The sequence below is a fragment of the Scyliorhinus torazame genome, chromosome 2 (assembly GCF_047496885.1).
Source record: "Scyliorhinus torazame isolate Kashiwa2021f chromosome 2, sScyTor2.1, whole genome shotgun sequence".
Classification (NCBI taxonomy): domain Eukaryota; kingdom Metazoa; phylum Chordata; class Chondrichthyes; order Carcharhiniformes; family Scyliorhinidae; genus Scyliorhinus; species Scyliorhinus torazame.
The window spans coordinates 214345036-214362618 of NC_092708.1; the positions used below are offsets into that span (position 1 = coordinate 214345036).

General features: G+C 49.8%; 1 protein-coding gene across 11 annotated transcripts in view; it reads left to right on the forward strand.

Moving 5' to 3' along the window:
- Positions 1-17583, forward strand: part of LOC140395550 (uncharacterized) — a 242599-nt gene that overhangs the window by 98340 nt on the left and 126676 nt on the right. For 9 of the 11 annotated variants that reach the window (XM_072483476.1, XM_072483493.1, XM_072483527.1 and 6 more), the window contains exons 3-4: positions 14786-14872; positions 16443-16460. In XM_072483476.1, coding sequence (XP_072339577.1) covers positions 14786-14872; positions 16443-16460 — 105 coding nt within the window. The remainder of the gene's footprint in view (positions 1-14785; positions 14873-16442; positions 16461-17583) is intronic. The other 2 variants (XM_072483500.1, XM_072483556.1) reach the window with 1 other exon arrangement.

The following is a 17583-nucleotide window of genomic DNA, read 5'->3' on the forward strand; positions in this document are numbered from 1 at the left end:
GATTTGTTGGCAATTTCTTCCCTGTTCCATGATCTTTCCTCCTGAAAGGAGGATATGAGAAATGTCATTATCAGCAGAGTAACAAGATGGAGCTGATTGTGCAGGATTCTTGTTAACACACCTGTAATTTCCAATGAAGAACCACTCCATTTAATCAGATAGTTTCACAAGATTATTATCAAATAAGGAGCTGGTATATCGAGTACCACAGTATAATACATGCTGCTGGACAGTATATAGAGGGGCTACTGATGGACAATGGATACTGCAGTGGGTATAATTAAATCAATATGGTCATCTAGATAAACTGATGAGTCAATACAAGCTAAAAAATCTAGAGTGATTAGAACTTGAACATAACTGAATATATAATCCAAGTTAGATGGCGGAGAGTGCGGGGTAGGGAGCAATAAAGGGACCAAAGGTGCTCCCATTCTCTGGACATCCATTGGTGCATGACGACATCAAGAAATTCATCTTTTAATGCCCACCATCCTGACAGCATGCTCAAAATATTTATCCTGCAGCAGTCCACACTGCCTTTGATCTTCCAAGATGAATTGGCTGCTCGATGATTAAGAATAACACTTGACACATGGCTGAGGCCTCCATTCTGTCATCCTAACACATGGAGCCATATGGCTCCTTCAATAACAGCAAGCCATCGGCCTCGAGCAATGCCGTCACTGTCTGGATTTTTCTGGAGGATCACTATGGTATGTACCAGAGAAGGTGTCCATAGTTGTGGAGGTGTGTTATGTCCTCCATAAGCTTGGTATTCTGAGGACCCAGCCTCAACCTCCAGGGATGCTTGAGGAAGAAAAGAGGGAGGCAATATGGAGGCTACAATCACCATGGGATCAAATTGTGAGGCTTTGCTTCAGTGTAAAGAAAGTTCCCTACCCACCTCTTGGAGCCATCATTCCTCAGCAGTACATCCATTTCAGACTCTCCATCACAAAGTCCTATTGGCTAACATCAATCAATAAAGTTAAACTGCAAAATCCTTCAATCAAGAACTTTGTACAGCAGCACCTCAATAATACACAAAAAACCTTAACTCTTCACCCTTGTACATCCCCTGAGTGTATTTTGTATGGGTGCCCTTGCACTCCTACACCAGTGGCTGCATCATTGCTGGAGAGAGGCTGTTAACTTACACTGGGGAGACTGTCGATGATCTTGGACTTGGAGGGATACCCTTGAGCAGCTCTGGGCTGTGAGGGTCTAATTTTGGACTTCACCTACCTGGTCTGGCTAGTTGTCCAGTAACTGCAAAAACACAATTGAAATGAACAGTGATGGCTGTCACTCTGAGAGAGAGAAAGAGGATGTCAGGTTCATGCTCCACGGAACCAATGCCTATGGAGCCTCTGGATTCCGCTGGGGCACAGTTTGCTGGTGAGAGTGTGCACACCCCTTTGAGCGCTGAGATCTACATCCACAATGGCAGCAGCCATGGACCTCCGGATCTCCACCTGAATTTCCACTGTAGCAGTAACATGTCAGAAGATCTCCGCCTGTGTGGCAGTGGAAGCAGACAATGGCCAGCAGACACTCCATCCTGAGTTCCTCTGGCAGTGCTGCCATGGAGATGCCCGCTGATTCAGAGTGGAAAGGATGTGCCCCATGATGTCCATTTCCACGGTGGAATACGACTCTTCAATGCTCCTGACCAATGACCGGCAAGGCCTGCCAATGCACAAAGTATCTCGGTGCCCCTCGGCAGCATTCTATATTGTCCATCACAACAAGGTCTTCATCTGAGTCCCCTGCAGCAGGACTTGTCTGCAATCTCACCCTCCTGGTAGCTGACACATGAGCTACCCTTTCTTCTTGGCCTGGCCCACTTGTGCCCGATGATACAGCACATGTAGATTCTGACTATATTAGCCTCAAATTCACACAGTGCAACTGTCTGAGCTGGTGGCTGCGAAGCTCAGGTGACAATGATGTAGGATTACTCTTCCTCTTTCTTGTGGTTCTCTGGATGTTGAGCAAATGTTTTGAAGTATAAAAAACATGAAAGGAAAGGATTGAAGGGAGGGGAGAGGAAGGCAGGAGTTCCATGGTGAAACTTTCTGTAGGTTTCATTTGATAGCACCTTTCAGGATGAGGGCGAGGACTGAATGGAAACGGCACATAAAGCAGCAACTTACTATCACCCTTCATGGTCTCGACGGCACTGGGAGCCACAGGCTCTGTAACGTGTCCTGATCATTTTGAACTGTCTTTTCTCAAGGATGCTGAAGTGATGCAGGCCTCCTCCATTTGTCTCCCTCCTGCTGTGGTCTCCTTTTCCTGCAAGAGGGGGGAGCAGAATGTCAGTCGCTGTCACTTTTGTTGTGCCTACTTTAGCTGAATAGCCATAAGTTTGCAGAGGTGCCTGTGCAGCTGGCGGATTGGAAGCTGCGTGTGGGTGTGGTCAAATTTAAGAATGTTAGGGTTGAGTTGTCAGTTTCTGGGTGTACTATTGGCTGTTTTGGGAGATTTGAACTTGTGTCTCCAGAGCATTAACCCATCTCTCTGGATTCCCAGTCCAGTAACATTACTACTGCGCTACCATTCCCCATCTGCTACCTTCTTATCCATTTATTTAACGTGTCCATATCCTATTACATGCTCTTTGTGTGCTCCCTCACAGTTGCTGACCAGACTTTGTATCATCAGCTCATTTGAGCCCCTCATCTAAATCACCATTATAAATTGTAAATGCCTGGGGCCCAAGCATTGATCTTTGCGGCAATTCATTTGTAACAGGCTGCCAACCTGAAAATGACCCGCTTTTCTCAGTTTTCTGTCCTTTTGCCAATAACTTTGGAATTCAGTGACAATGATCATGAAACAACCTGATTGTTGTAAAAGCCCATCCGGTTCACTAATGCCCTTTAGGGAAGGAAAACTTGTTCAACCCTGCCTGATGAATATAAATGACCCCTGGGATGTTTGTTTGCATGCCAGTAAAAACTCAGCAGAGAGACCTTTTCAGCTGTTGGGCAGTACCCAACAAACTGGTTTCACAGGAAAGGAGGCAGTAGAAATAAATATTGGGCACGATTCTCCGCTCCCGCGCCGGTTGGGAGAATTGCCTGGGTCGCCAAATTTTCCCACGACGCCCTCCCGCGATTCTCCCAAGCGGCGAGAACGGCCCCGTCGAGTTCCGCGCGGCTCAGGCCGGAGAATCGCACGAGACACCCAAAATGGCGATTCTCCGGCACCCCTGCTATTCTCAGGCCCGGATGGGCCGAGCGGCCAGCCCAAAACGGCGGGTTCCCCAAGGCGCCGTCCACACCTGGTCGCTGCCGGTGGGAACAGCGCGGGAACGCTGGGGGGGGGGATCCTGCACCGGGGGGGGGGGGGGGGGGGGGCCTCAAATGGGGTGTGGCCCGCGATCGGTGCCCACCGATCGTCGGGCCGTCCTCTCTGAAGGAGGACCTCCTTTCTTCCGCAGCCCCGCAAGATCCGTCTGACATCTTCTTGCGGGGCGGACTCGGAGAGGACGGCAACCACGCATGCGCGGGTGACGCCAGTTATGCGGTGCTGGCTGCGTCATGTATGCGGTGCCGCCTTTACACGGCACCAAGGCCTGGCACGCGTAAATGACGCGGCGCCGCTCCTAGCCCATTATCGGACCCTGAATCGGTCGGGATAGGGGCCGTTTCGCGCCGTCGTGAACCTCAATGAGAGAGCATTTGATAAAGATCCAATTCTAAACTTTGTCGTGTTGGGTGTTCTGAGGTACAAACGATCCAACACGGCTGGAGATGGTGTAACTCAATTTTATTAACTTGTTAACTGTAACAACACACTGCTAACTTGGGTACGTGTATTACCAGCTAATCTGTGGACCTTGTCTATTTACTATCTGGGTGAGGCACTCAGCACATGGTGAATGTCTGAGTGGCAGGCTCTTAGCTCAGTGCTCTGAGCTGGCTGCTGCTGGAATGAGCGGGAACTGTAGTGTCCCGTTTTTATAGTGCGTGTGCTCTCACTGGTGATTGGCTGCGATGTTGTGTGTGTGTTGGTTGGTCCTACTGCATGTCCATCAGTGTGTGTTTGATTGCACCATGATATGCTGATCTAAATATCATGACAAACTTGTTAGCAAAATTGGAGTCCAGGCGATTAAAGCTTGGTTAAGGGAGAGGAAGCAGAGTGCAGTGATGAGGCATGTATACAGTGCTGCTCTCCAGTGGTTGGTCAACTCCTCTCTTTAACATACATTAATGACCTGTACTGGGGTATAGAGGGCAAAGAGATGACTTGAAACTTTGAAATATATGGCAGGATTCTCCGGCCTCCCAGCTGTGTGTTTCTCGGCAGCGTGAGGCCTTGTGCCGTTTGCTGGTGGCGGGATTCTCTGCTCCTGCCGATTTCAATGGGAATTCTCATTGATGCCACCCCACGGTGCCAGGAAATTCGCGGGAGTAGGTGTGCTGCCGGTGGGACCAGGGAATCCCGCTGGTGTGACTGGCTGGAGAATTCCGGCCAGAGTGAACAATGTTAGTAACACACATCAGGAAGGCATAGGCAGACTGCTGAACTGGGTAGACACATGGCAGATGAAATTTGATGCAGAGTAGAGTGAAGTGGCATATTTTCAAAGAGGAATGAGGAAAGACAAAATACGATAAATGACTCAATTTTAAAGAGATGCAGAAACAGAGAGACTTGGAGGGAAGGTATACAAATCTTTGAAGGTGACAGGACATGTTGAGAAGGCTATTTTAAAAATATATATAAAATTCTGGCATATTAATTGAGAACTGGAGTATAAAAACAGGAAAATCATGCAAAACCTTTATAATAATTTGCCAGGCCAAGTTGCAGTATTACATTTAATTCTGGACACCACATTTTAGGAATGATGTTAAGGCCTTAGAAAGGGTATAGAAGAGATTATTGTAAATAGTGCCAGTAATGAGGGACTTCCATTATATGTAGAGACCGGGGGCGGGATTCTCCATCTGCATCCACCCAGCGCCCGAGGTCAATGGAGTTCTCTGTTCTACTTGGCTTGACTGTGGCGTTCTGGCGGCGGGCGGGGCAGGAGAATCCAGACCTGGAGAAGTTGCAATTTTTCTGCTTGGACCAGAGAAGGTAAAGGGAAGATCTAATGGATGGCTGGATTTTCATCCTCAAGGTGATTAGAAGGAGCTGGGAAAATTCCCAGTGTCGGGAGAAAAGGCCTGCCAGGGTGAGAACTTCATTGCTGGGGGCTGGCTGTGAACTGGAGTTGGGCCAGCAGACCTGGGAAGAAGTATGCAGGTGGCCATGGAGGGTGCTGAGGTGGGCAGTTTAGAAGGCCTAATACATAATGAGACTTTTCTGAGAGCCCAGACATCTTTAGAATAAAATACCTGTTCTGTAGAAGAAACATTGTTTGATTTACAGCTCTGATCTCTGTGGTCAATTTCACAATGTCTGTGGATACAAGTTATGTAGTTTCAAATGTTGGTGGTTTTTGAAACTTCAAAGGGCCTGGATGATTGACACTTGTTAGTTTGCACCTCAGACTTCATGGGCGCGATTCTCCGCTCCCCCGCTGGTTGGGGGAATCGCCTGGGTCGCCAAATTTTCCCGCGACGCCGGTCCGACGCCCTCCCGCGATTCACGGAAGCGGCCAGATCGGCACAATCGCGTTTTGCGCGGCGCGGTACAGTAAATCGCCTGAGACGGCCAAAATGGCGATTCACCGGTACCCCCACGATTCTCTGGCCCGGATGGGCCGAGTAGCCTGCCCAAAACGGCGAGTTCACCCTGGCGCCGTCCACACCTGGTCGCTGCCGGTGGGAACAGCGCGGGAACGCTGGAGGGGGGGGGGGGCGGCCTGCGGGGGGGGGGGGGGCATCCTGCACCGGGGGGGGGGCCTCAAATGGGATCTGGCCCGCGATCGGTGCCCACTGATCATCGGGCCGTCCTCTCTGAAGGAGGACCTCCTTTCTTCCGCAAGATCCGCCAGACTTCTTGCGGGGCGGACTCGGAGAGGACGGCAACCACGCATGCGCGGGTTGGCGCCGGCCAACCCGTGCATGCGCGGGTGACACCAGTTATGCGGAGCCGACCGCGTCATGTATGCGGCGCCGCCAAGACCTGGCGGGCGTAAATGACGCAGCGCCGCTCCTAGCCCATTATCAGGCCCTGAATCGGTTGGGTTAGGGGCCGTTTCGCGCCATCGTGAACCTCGACGGCGTTCATGACGGCGCGAACACTCTGCCTCCATTTGGGAGAATCCCGCCCCATGCATAGGGGGATTACATTTTTTCAAAGTTTTCTTTTAATAAACAATTTCAATGAGGTATTTTTGGCATTACAAACAACAACAGTATAAAACAATGTACAAAGAACAATAAACAATGCAATCACCGACTCCCATCCCGCCAAGACCCGCCTGATTGACCCCCTATTCTACGCTACCCTAACCTCCCCTCCCACCTCACCCCCACCCTGATTAGTTCTCCGCGAAGAAGTCGATGAATGATTGCGACCTCCGGGCGAACCCTAAGTGACCCTCTCAAGGCAAACTTAATCTTCTCTAGGCCGAGAAAGCTCGCCATGTCAGTTAGCCAGGTCTCCGACTTCGGGGGCTTTGTGTCCCTCCAAGCTAGCAGTATCCGTCTCCGGGCGACCAGGGAAGCAAAGGCCAAAACATCTGCGTCTGTCTCCTCCTGGACTCCCGGGTCCTTCGAAGCCCCAAAAATCGCCACCTCTGGACACATTGCCACCCTTTTTTCAATACTCTGGACATGACGTCCGCAAACCCCTGCCAATATTCCCTAATTTTTGGATACAACCAGAACATGTGAACATGGTTCGCTGGTCCTCCCGCACATTTTGCACACCTGTCTTCTACCCAAAGAATCTACTCATCCTCCTGTCATGTGGGCCCGGTGGACCACCTTGAATTGGATCAAGCTGAGCCTGGCGCATGTTGCGGTTGTGTTGATTCTGCTCAATGCGTGTACCCATAAGCCATCCTCCATCTCATCACCAAGCTCCTCCTCCCACTTACGCTTCAGCTCCTCGGTCTGAGTCTCCTCCGCCCCCATGAGCTCTTTGTAGATGTCCGAGACGCTCCCCTCCCCCACCCATCCCCTAGACACTACCCTATCCTGGATCCGCCTTAGTGGCAGGAGCGGGAAGGATGATACCTGCCTGCGCAAAAAGTCCCGCACCTGTAAATACCTAAATTCGTTCCCCTTGCCAACCCAAATTTCTCCTCCAGCGCCCTCAAGCTAGGGAAGCTCCCTTCTAAAAACACGTGCCCCATCTTCTCAATTCCCGCCCTTCGCCATACTCGGAACCCCCCATCCAAGCTCCCCGGGACAAACCAGTGATTGTCACATATTGGGGACCAGACCGATGCTCCCACTGCTCCAGCGTACCTCCTCCACTGACTCCAGATTCTCAGGGCCGCCACCACTACGGGGCTGGTGGAGTACCTCACCGGCGGGAATGGCAGAGGTGCCGTTATCAATGCCCCCAAACTAGTGTCCCTACATGAAGCTGCGTCCATCCGCTCCCAAACCACCCCGCCCCCACCACCCACTTCCTTATTATGGCTATGTTAGCCGCCCAGTAATAATTGCTAAAATTCGGCAGCGCAAGCCCCCCCCTCCCCCGATTCCTCTCGAGCATCACCTTATTCACGCGCGGGGACGTACCCGCCCACACAAAGCTCAGGATCATTTTATTGACCCTCTTAAAAAAGAACCGCGGATTGAAAATTGGGAGACACTAAAATACGAACAGCAATCTCGGTAGGACCATCATTTTGACCGTCTGCACTCTCCCAGCTAACGACAACGGGAGTGCATCCCATCTCTGAAACTCGCCCCTCATCTGTTCAACCAACCGGGACAAGTTCAACTTGTGTAACCGGCTCCAGTCGCGCGCCACCTGTATCCCTAAGAGCAGGTCATCCGCGTACAGCGAGACTCTATGTTACACCCTCCCCCCCCCCCCCCGAACCAGCCCCATTAAGTTCTCGGAGCAATTGCCAGCGGCTATTGAAGCTAACGCGAACAACAGTGGGGAGAGGAGGCACCCCTGTCTTGTCCCCCGGTACAGTCTAAAATAGTCCGAGGTTGTCCTATTCATCCTTACACTCGCCTCCGGGGCCTGGTACAACAGCCTGACCTAGTCGCTAATGCCCTTTCCAAATCCAAATCGTCCCAGCACCTCCCATAAATAGACCCACTCCACCCGGTCCAATGCCTTTTCCGCATCCATTGCCACAACTACCTCAACCTCCCTACTCTCCGGGGGCAAGATGATCACATTGAGCAGCCTACGTATATTGGCCACCACTTCCTGCCCTTGACAAACCCGGTTTGATCCTCCATAATAACATCCGGCACACAATCTTCAATCCTGGAGGCCAAATGTTTGGCCAGCAACTTGGCATCCACATTAAGCAGGGAGATCGGCCTTTATGACCCGCATAGCTCCGGGTTCTTGCCCCGCTTTAATATCAACAAAATAGTGGCCTGTGACATCGTCGGAGGCAACACCCCTCTGTCCCTTGCCTCATTGAAAACCTTGACCAGCAACGGTCCTAAAATCCCCGAGAACCTTTTATAGAACTCCACCGGGTAGCCATCCGGCCCCGGGGCTTTACCCGACTGCATTGCCTTCAAGCCCTCAACTATTTCTTCAGCCCTAATCGGGGCCCCCAGCCCATCTACCAGCTCCCTACCCACTCTTGGGAAGGTCAGTCCGTCCAAAAAGCGTCTCATCCCCTCCAGCCCCTTGGGGGGGTTCCAAGCAATAGAGCCTGCTATAAAAGTCACTGAATGCCCTGTTTAGACCTGTCGACTCCCCTACCAAGTTCCCATCCCCATCAACCACCCTCTCTATTTCCCTGGCCGCCTCCCTCTTCCTAAGCTGCTGTGCAAACATTCTGCTGGCCTTCTCCCCATGTTCGTAAAACACACCCCTCGCCTTTCTAAGCTGCTCCATTGCCTTACCTGTGGACAACACCCCAAACTCCGCCTGCAGCCTCCGACGTTCCCTTAAGACCTCCACCCCCGGGGTCACCGCATACCTCCCGTCTATCTGCAAGATATCCTTTACCAGTCGGTCCGTTTCTGCCCTATCCGTCCTGTCCCTATGAGCCCGGATCGAAATCAGCTCCCCTCTCACCACTGCCTTCAGTGCCTCCCAGACCACCGCTGCTGAGACTTCCCCCGTGTCATTAACCTGCAGGTAGTTCGGCATGTACTTCCTCAACCTCTCGCATACCGCCTTGTCCGCCAGCAATCCTACCTCTAACCTCCATTGCGAGCGCTGGAAGCTCTCCTCACTAACCTGCAGTTCCACTCAGTGTGGGGCATGATCCGAAATAGAGATGGCCGAATACCCCATGTCCACCACCCCCGCCAGTAAATCCCTGCTCAAAATGAAAAAGTCTATCCGGGAATAAACCTTGTGAACATGCGGATAAAAAGAAAACTCCCTTCCCGTCGGCTGCCTAAACCTCCAAGGGTCGACCCCCCCCATCTGCTCCATGAGCCCTATCAGTTCCTTTGCCATTGCTGGCACCCTACCCGTTTTTGAACACGACCGGTCCAGGCCGGGCCGGGATCGATGATTGTATTAAAATTCCCTCCCATAACCAACGTGTGCGAGTCCAGGTCAGATATCTTCCCCAGCAACCTCTTTATAAATTCCACGTCATCCCAATTTGGCGCGTACACATTAATCAAGACTACCTTCCTCCCCTCCAGCTTACCGCTAACCATGACATAACGCCCCCCCCCCCCCGTCCAAGACTATACTGCTCACCTGAAATTGCAGGCGCTTGTTGATCAAAATCGCAACCCCTCTGGTCTTGGTGTCCAGCCCCGAGTGAAAGACCTGACCGACCCAACCCTTCCTTAGCCTGACTTGATCTGCCACTTTCAGGTGTGTCTCCTGCAACATTACCACATCCGCCTCAGATGCGTGAACACACGTGCCCTCTTGACCGGCCCATTCAACCCTCTAACATTCCAGGTGATCAGCCTAGTTAGGGGGCACGGTGCCCCCCCCCCCCCCACTTCCGCCGATCAACCATCCCCTTTCCCGGGTTCGCCACCAGCCCATGCGCCGCTCCTCCATCGGCCCGCCTCATGGCAGCCCCACCCCCGACCTCCTCTTTGTCCCGAAACCTAAGTCCCTCCCTCGTCAGCAGAATAACTCCCTCCCCCCCAGCAACAACACTTTGTAACCTATCCCCTGCCATAGACTAATTGTATGCACACCCCCCACTTTGCTTCCGTAGACTAGATCACCCAGCTAGCCTGGTGGCCCTCGCCTCCGGCGCCATGAAGTCTCCCACCTATTGTTCCCTCACTCCCCTCCCCCCCCTGCCCATCAAAACCACTTCCCTCATCAAACCGACCCCAAACAATCGCCCAATTAAAATAAGAGACAACCCAAAGAAAAACACACAAAAAACCCCCACAATAGTGTAAATCAAAGTGATACAAAGTAAAAAGCCCCACCAGCCACCCCCACCAAAACACCGAAAACCTGCAGAAACCGAATAACTTTTACTTCCCCCTTCTTCAACCAAACTCAAATACAGAAGAGAAACGACAATAGAAATATAGAAACATCCCTCAAAAAGTTGCAATTTAAAACAAAAAGTTCTCAGTTCAGCACCAGCCCTTTCCTCTTGGCAAAGTCCATCGCGTCTTCAGGCGACTCAAAATAATGGTGCTGGACCTGTTGCATAACCCAGAGACGCGCCGGGTATAGCAGTCCAAATTTCACCCGCTTCTTGAACAGGGATCGCCTTAACTTGATTAAAGCCTGCCCTCCTTCTGGCCACCTCCACGCTCAGATCCTGGTAAACACGCAAAATGCTGTTGTCCCATTTGCAGCTCCGCGTATGCTTGGCCCACTGGAGAACACACTCCTTGTCCAGGAACCTGTGGAACTGGACCGCCATCGCCCTTGGGGGTCCCCCGGCCGCGGCTTCTTCGCCAGCGCTCTGTACGCCCTAGCCACCTCCAACGGTTGGGGAAAAGCCCCCTCCCCCAGAAGCTTCTGAAACATACTCGCCACAAACGCGCCAGCATCAGCCCCCTCCAGGAGACCGACAATTCTTAAGTTCTGCCGGCGAGCTCTATTCTCCAGGTCCTCTACCTTCTCTAGCAGCCTTTTTTGCTGATCCTTCAGCATCCCCACCTCCAGCTCCACCACCTCCTGGTCCGCCAGTGCTTTCTCCAGCTTCTGAATCGTCAGGTCCTTGGCATCCAGCCTGTGCTCCAGCCGATCGATTGATTCCTTTTTCGGATCTAGACAGTCCCGTTTCTGCCTAGCGAAGCCCTCTTGAATGACCTGCATCAACTCCTCCGTTGAAGGTTGGACCGTCACAGCAGGGGTTCGGACATCAGCCATATTGTCTTCTGACGCAACTTCCACCCAGCCCTTGCTTGTCTTCCTATTTGTCCCTTTTTGAGCCCTTGGGGTTCTTCGTTCCATACACCAATGTGTGGAACCAGTGCCAGATTCACTTCACCTTCAAAGCCAGCGCTCAAAAATGCAAAAAAGTCGGAGCGAAAGGTCCAAAGGTCCGGCCAGAGCGGGAGCCACCAAATGTACGACTTACTCCCTCATAGTCGCCACCGGAAGTCTTTTCAACGTTTAAAAAAAAACATATATCACTTTATACTGTGGTATTTATTGGTTCTTGAAAGTGTACAGTGGTTCACTGGGCATGGAAGGGGCATGAGGGAACATAGAAGGTTGGTGGAAGGGTAGAACCCGACATGAGGAGCCTGAGAGCCTCTGGAAAGGCAGAGTTGGCATGGGGGTGTGTTGGGGAACTTCTGAACTTGCCATTTAAAAGGTTCCCTCATACAGACTAGGATTCACGCCTCCAAGAAGCCATGAAACATGACTCTTTAAAACCTGAACCGACTCATGAAAATTGGGGAGCATTAGGACCTGCTTATCTCGGGTAAGGTTGTTGAGTGTTGGACAGGCTTCAGTAATGAAGCAGCCTGCACTCTTTATTGGCACTCCTGAAAATAGCCCAGCCCAGCAATGGGGTTGGGAATCTTTAAATCAGGATTCGCTCGCCGCTTTAAAGAGCTCCTGAGTCAATCTGACTGGGTGAATATCCAGTCCGAGGTTTCCAAAACCAAGACGTGTTTTGGTATATTTTGCAATTATGGAGGAGTTGTGTCCTGAGACTGAAAGGTTGGTAGCCAGAGAACACAAGTTTAAGGAAATAAGCAGAAGAATGAAGGCAACATGAGGAAAAAACATTTTCTGCAGAATGTTGTTGTGATCTGAAATTCACAGGCCGGTGGAAACAGTTTACACAGTAACTTTCAAATGAGGATTGGGGAATGAAAGGAAGAAATGGCAGGACTATGGGAAATGAAAAGGACAGTGGAACCAATTGGATAACTCTAAAGAGCTGGCTCAGAAACAGTGGGCCAAATAGCCTCCATTATCTGTATCATTTTGTGATTCTGTCCTTCTATTGTGTTAGTACTGGGTCACAGGCCAAACATAATGGTTGGGCTTGACCATGTTATGCACTGTGTTCACACATGCCCCACCTTTCACATCTTCTTACCCAAACTTGAAAATAATAACTTTTTTATTTGAAAAGCCTGTGTCCAGTGGGACCCTCGCTGTTTGTGAATTATGTAAATGATTTAGACTTGAATGTAGGAGGGTTGATCAGAAAATTGGTGGGGTGGTAAATAGTGAGGAGGATTGCCTTAGAGTCCAGGAGGATATAGGCGGACTGGTCAGTGGCAAATGGAATTCAATCTGGGTAAGTGTGAGGTGATGCACTCGGGCAGGACAAACAAGACAAGGGAATACATGATAAACGACAGGACGCTGGGAATCACCAAGGATCAGCGGGATCTTGGTGTGCATGTACACCGGTCCCTGAAGGTAGCAGAACAGGTGGATACAGTGGTTAAGAAGACATATGGTATACTTTCCTTTATTAGCCGAGGCACAGAGTTTAAGAGCAGGGAGGTTATGCTGGAACTGTATAAAACGTTAGTTAGGCCACAGCTAGAGTGTTGTGTGCAGTTCTGGAATCCATATTATGGGAGGGATGTGATAGCACTGGAAAGGGTGCAGAGAAGATTTATCAGTATGTTGTCTGGGCTGGAGAATTTTAGCTATGAAGAGAGATTGGATAGACTGAGGTTGTTTTTCTTGGAGAAGAGGAGACAGAGGGTGGACATGATTAAGATATGTAAAATTATGAGAGGCATAGATAGAGTAGACAGGAAGAAACTTTACCCCTTGGCGCAGGGATCAGTGACCGGGGGCATAGATTCAAGGAAAGGAGCAGGAGGTATAGAGGGGATGTGAGGAAAACTTTTACACCCAGACGGTGGTGGGAGTCTGGAATTCATTGCCTGAAAGGGTGATGGAAGCAGAGACCCTCATATCATTTAAGAAGTATTTAGATGCGTATTTGCAATGCCAAGGCATACAAGGTTACGAGATAAGTGCTGGGAAATAGGATTAGAGTACTTAGATGGTTGTTTTTGACCGGCGCAGATGCGATGGGCCGATAGACCTGTTCTGTGCTGTAGACCTCTATGACTCTGACTCTTTTCCCCAAAATCATGACCAAGGTGTAAACTGCCAGCTGTTGTAATTTAACGTAGGGAGTGTTGAGACGTTGATGATTACCGAATAAATAGGTGATGACAGGACTGACAATGATCCCAAATAGTTTATTTTACACTGGGCTGTGGGCCCAGCATTGGAGCCTTTCTTTAGTCCCTTGGCCCCAGTTGGAGTGGTGATCTGGACTGTTCACAGGGGTGGAAAGAAGAAAAGAAAAAGACTGAACTTGTATTTGTTTGGTATCTTTCATAGTCTCAGGATATGTGAAATCTGTTGTATATAGTAAACATGATTGTATGGTGAGTACAAATCTGTCACGATAACACTTTAGGGGCCAATGTGTTATTGGGAGTGGGTGCTGATGAGATGATTAATTGTATTGGTGGAATTTTGTCCTCCATCCACCCCCCCCCACCCCCCGTGAGGTTTGGCGGCGGGCGTTGTGTTGGTGGGGGGGGGGGCCTAGTGAAGTATGGTGGCGGAGCCGGGGGGGGGGGGGCGGAATGGCATTTAATTAGGCGCTAGGGTTCCGATTAAGTCCATTGACTGCAAGGCTCATGATGATCTTTCCACCCCTTTGCCAATTAATGCCCACTTAAGTGTCTGATTCCACTGCAGCTGGTATTAACCGAACGGTGGGTGGGGGCAAGCTTGCCATGCGGGAAGCATGACAAAAAAACTCATGCAGAATCACTTGAAGGCTCTTGGTGGTTGGGGGGGGGGGGGGGGTCAAATACTAACCCAGGGAGCATGTGTTGGGAAGTGGGTGCCCATGATGAGCCACCCCTCTGCCATGCTTTTGAACCCATTCCTCCACAACCTCCATCTCACCATCACAAACTTCTGGCCTGGGATCTGTGACAATTCTAGGCCTCTGTTGCAAGTCGTATCAGCAGCAACTACCGTCTCCCCGGTTTCTCTGCTTATCAACAGAGCTGTGGCCTCTGATTGACTGACGCCTCTTCATGAGTATGACTTTTGCTCCTGGGGTCCTTCGGGAAACTTGCAGGTTTGAAAGCCGGCAGTTGAGACCCTCTTGGCCCCATACAAGATTCTGCTCATTGTGTGAGATTTCTCTCATGGCTATTTGCATTGATTTGTCCCACGAGCTAGTCCAGATCTGTCCAGTGCAGTGAGGTCTGATTGAAACCGACATCCCATTCTTTTTCTTTGTCTTTGACAGGCGGAGGCCAGATTGGCTGCAAAACGGGCAGCACGGGCGGAGGCGAGAGAGATCCGAATGAAGGAGCTGGAGAGGCAGCAGAAAGAGGTGAGTTGGAATTGTGCAGATGTTGGCAATGCTCGGTCAAGGGATCGATTTTATTGATGTTTCCTCCATTGCTGCTCTGTAATCGGCTGAGGATTGATTGCCTTGGTTGTGATCAGTTATGGAGTTTGTATTTCTGGTTTGAGGCAGAATATAGTCTCACAGCTGAGCCCGGTTGTGTTAAAGTGAAGAGGCCCTAACTCCATATGGACTGTCATACCATTAACATCATCACCTACAAGTTCTTCCAAGTCATCAGATGGCCTGTCTTTGGCATACCTTCATCATCACTGGGCCAAAGTCTTGGAACTCTGTATTGAGGATCATTTGGACTCAAAGTCATCCATTCAGTCACTTGAGATTACTTCATTTTCCTGCCTTGTTCTCTATCCCTTGATATCCTAATCTAACAAAAATGTAAAAATCTCAGTCTTGAAAGCACCAGTTTCCTCACCATCCACAACCTTTTGAGGATGAGAGTTCTAGAGGTACCCAAGTTTGTTCTGGGTTTCCACACCAGAGGAAAGAATTTCTCTGCATCAACCGGATAAAATCCTTTTCCTTTTAATATTTTAAGCATTTTGATCAGATCAAATCTCCTGTTATTAAGAAATGCAAATCAAGCAACATTCATAAATAATCCTTTCAACCTGAGTTCTTAACAGCATTATGGGAGGAGCTTCACCATGTTGACTACAACAGTTTAAGATCAACCACTGCCTTCACCCCGGCAACTAGAATAGGTAATAAATGCCGGTCTTACTAGTGGTGCCCGATCCCACAAATACATTTTTAAAAAACTAGTAACAATCCAATAATCTGCATAGATGCTTGGCTGTAATTTCCCGTGGACACAGGTCCATGGCCCATTGTGGGTGCTGGGCCGGGATCCCGACTGTATTGCATTTGTGCAATCGCTCCCCACATTCTTATCAATTTCATTCCATTCCGCTCTGTCATTCTTGTTTATTGCAATGTTTTCCCTTGAACTTTTGGCTGCACAGTGTCCAGGTTACAGTGGCTGCTGCGTAGCTACTTGCCTTTGTGTGATTCAGTGTCATTGAAGGAGGTTTGAACACTGACTCAGCAAAGTCTCATTTATCAAATCTCCTGAACTAACTGTGCGGACACTCTGGTTAATTGTGATTAGATTATTTTGTTGGCCTCTATTCTCAGTTGCACAGGATTCCTTTCTTCAAGCTGCTGAGCTGTCCATTTGGCATGATGCCATGATGACCTCAGTTGAATTTCTTTTATTTTGAGTGTGAGTGAAAGAGACGTAGGTCTGAGCACCACTGTCCTGGCCTGAACTACAGGAGGCCCAGAGTGGAGGCTCCGGCATCTTGCACTGAGGTTTGGGTCTTAGGCTTTGGGCTACATAGTGTGTTGCCGCTATCTGGGTCTTCCAGGTCAGAGGTACAAAACTATAAACTGGGTCCAAATTTATCATCAAACTTCACATCTGTGACCTATAGCTTTTTCTGAGCTGAAACTCTTCAATGCTTAAGTCTATATTCATTCTGCTTAACCTCTACCATTTCCTATTTTCTTTCCTGCTTCCACTTTTTGGTAGATTTATCAGGTGCAGAAGGTGAGATGACTGCATGCAATGACTTCACTTCCACCGTCCCTTTTGTTGGCATTCCTTTGGAGGCAGGGCCAGTCAGCAGGGGTTGTAGAAAATAGTATTTGCCTGACTATTGGCTTAAACCCATATTTTCTTTTGTTTTCCCTGTTTTTCTCGAGTACAGAGCAGTGTGTGCCAGCGGGCTGTTCACTTTATTGTCTACCCATTGCATTCAGCAGCAGGAACCCTGGCTGTGTGGTGTCTTCTCTGCTCCCAGCTACCTTGTTGGCAATGTAGCAAACTTGACATAGGCCAGAACCATTCCAGCTAAGCCTGCATGCTGACACATGAACAAAAGGAGGCCATTCAGCCCATCCAGCCTGTTTTGTTATTGTATCTTAACTTTGTTTACAGCCTTTGGTCCATAATTTCAATACTCTTATCAAACAGAATAATATTGTTCTCTGTCGTCAAAGCTCCAGTTGACTCCCAACTTCCACAGAATTTTGGGAGAGAAAGTTCCACCTTTCCACCACACTTTGTGTGAAAATGTGTTTGCTAATATCACTCCTGACTGGCCTGGCTCTAGTTTTACTGATGAATCCCACGTCAAGCTTTCACTGGAATGATATAAATGTGTCTATGTTTGCGTGTGTGTCTGTATCACTGTGAACCATGTGTACAAGTGTTTGTGAGGAGTCTGTATCAGTCCTGTGTGGATCTGTGTCCCTGTTGGCGTGGCCATGCCCCCTCTGTGGGCACGTCTCTGTGGGTTTGTGCTGGCCTGTGTGGGTGTGTGTCTGTGTCTCTGTGGGTTCGTGACTGCGTCTCTTTAGGTGTGTGTCTGCATCTCTGTGGGTACGCCTCTGTGGATGTGTGTCCGTGGGTACGTCTCTGTGGCTGTGTGTCTGCGTCTCAATGGATATGTCTTTGTGGGTGTGTGGGTACGTCTCCGCCCTTACATAGGGGTCTCGATGCCTGAAAATAAATCCAGTCCTTTACCTCTAGACAGTCTGTCTTTATGCTAGTGTGTCTCGAGAGAGTCTGTCTCTATGTTAGTGTGTCTCTCATATAGCTCTCTAATGTGTGTTATGGTGATTCAACTGCATACGGGGCTGGGGTTAGTGCCTTGCTGCTGCATGTGGTT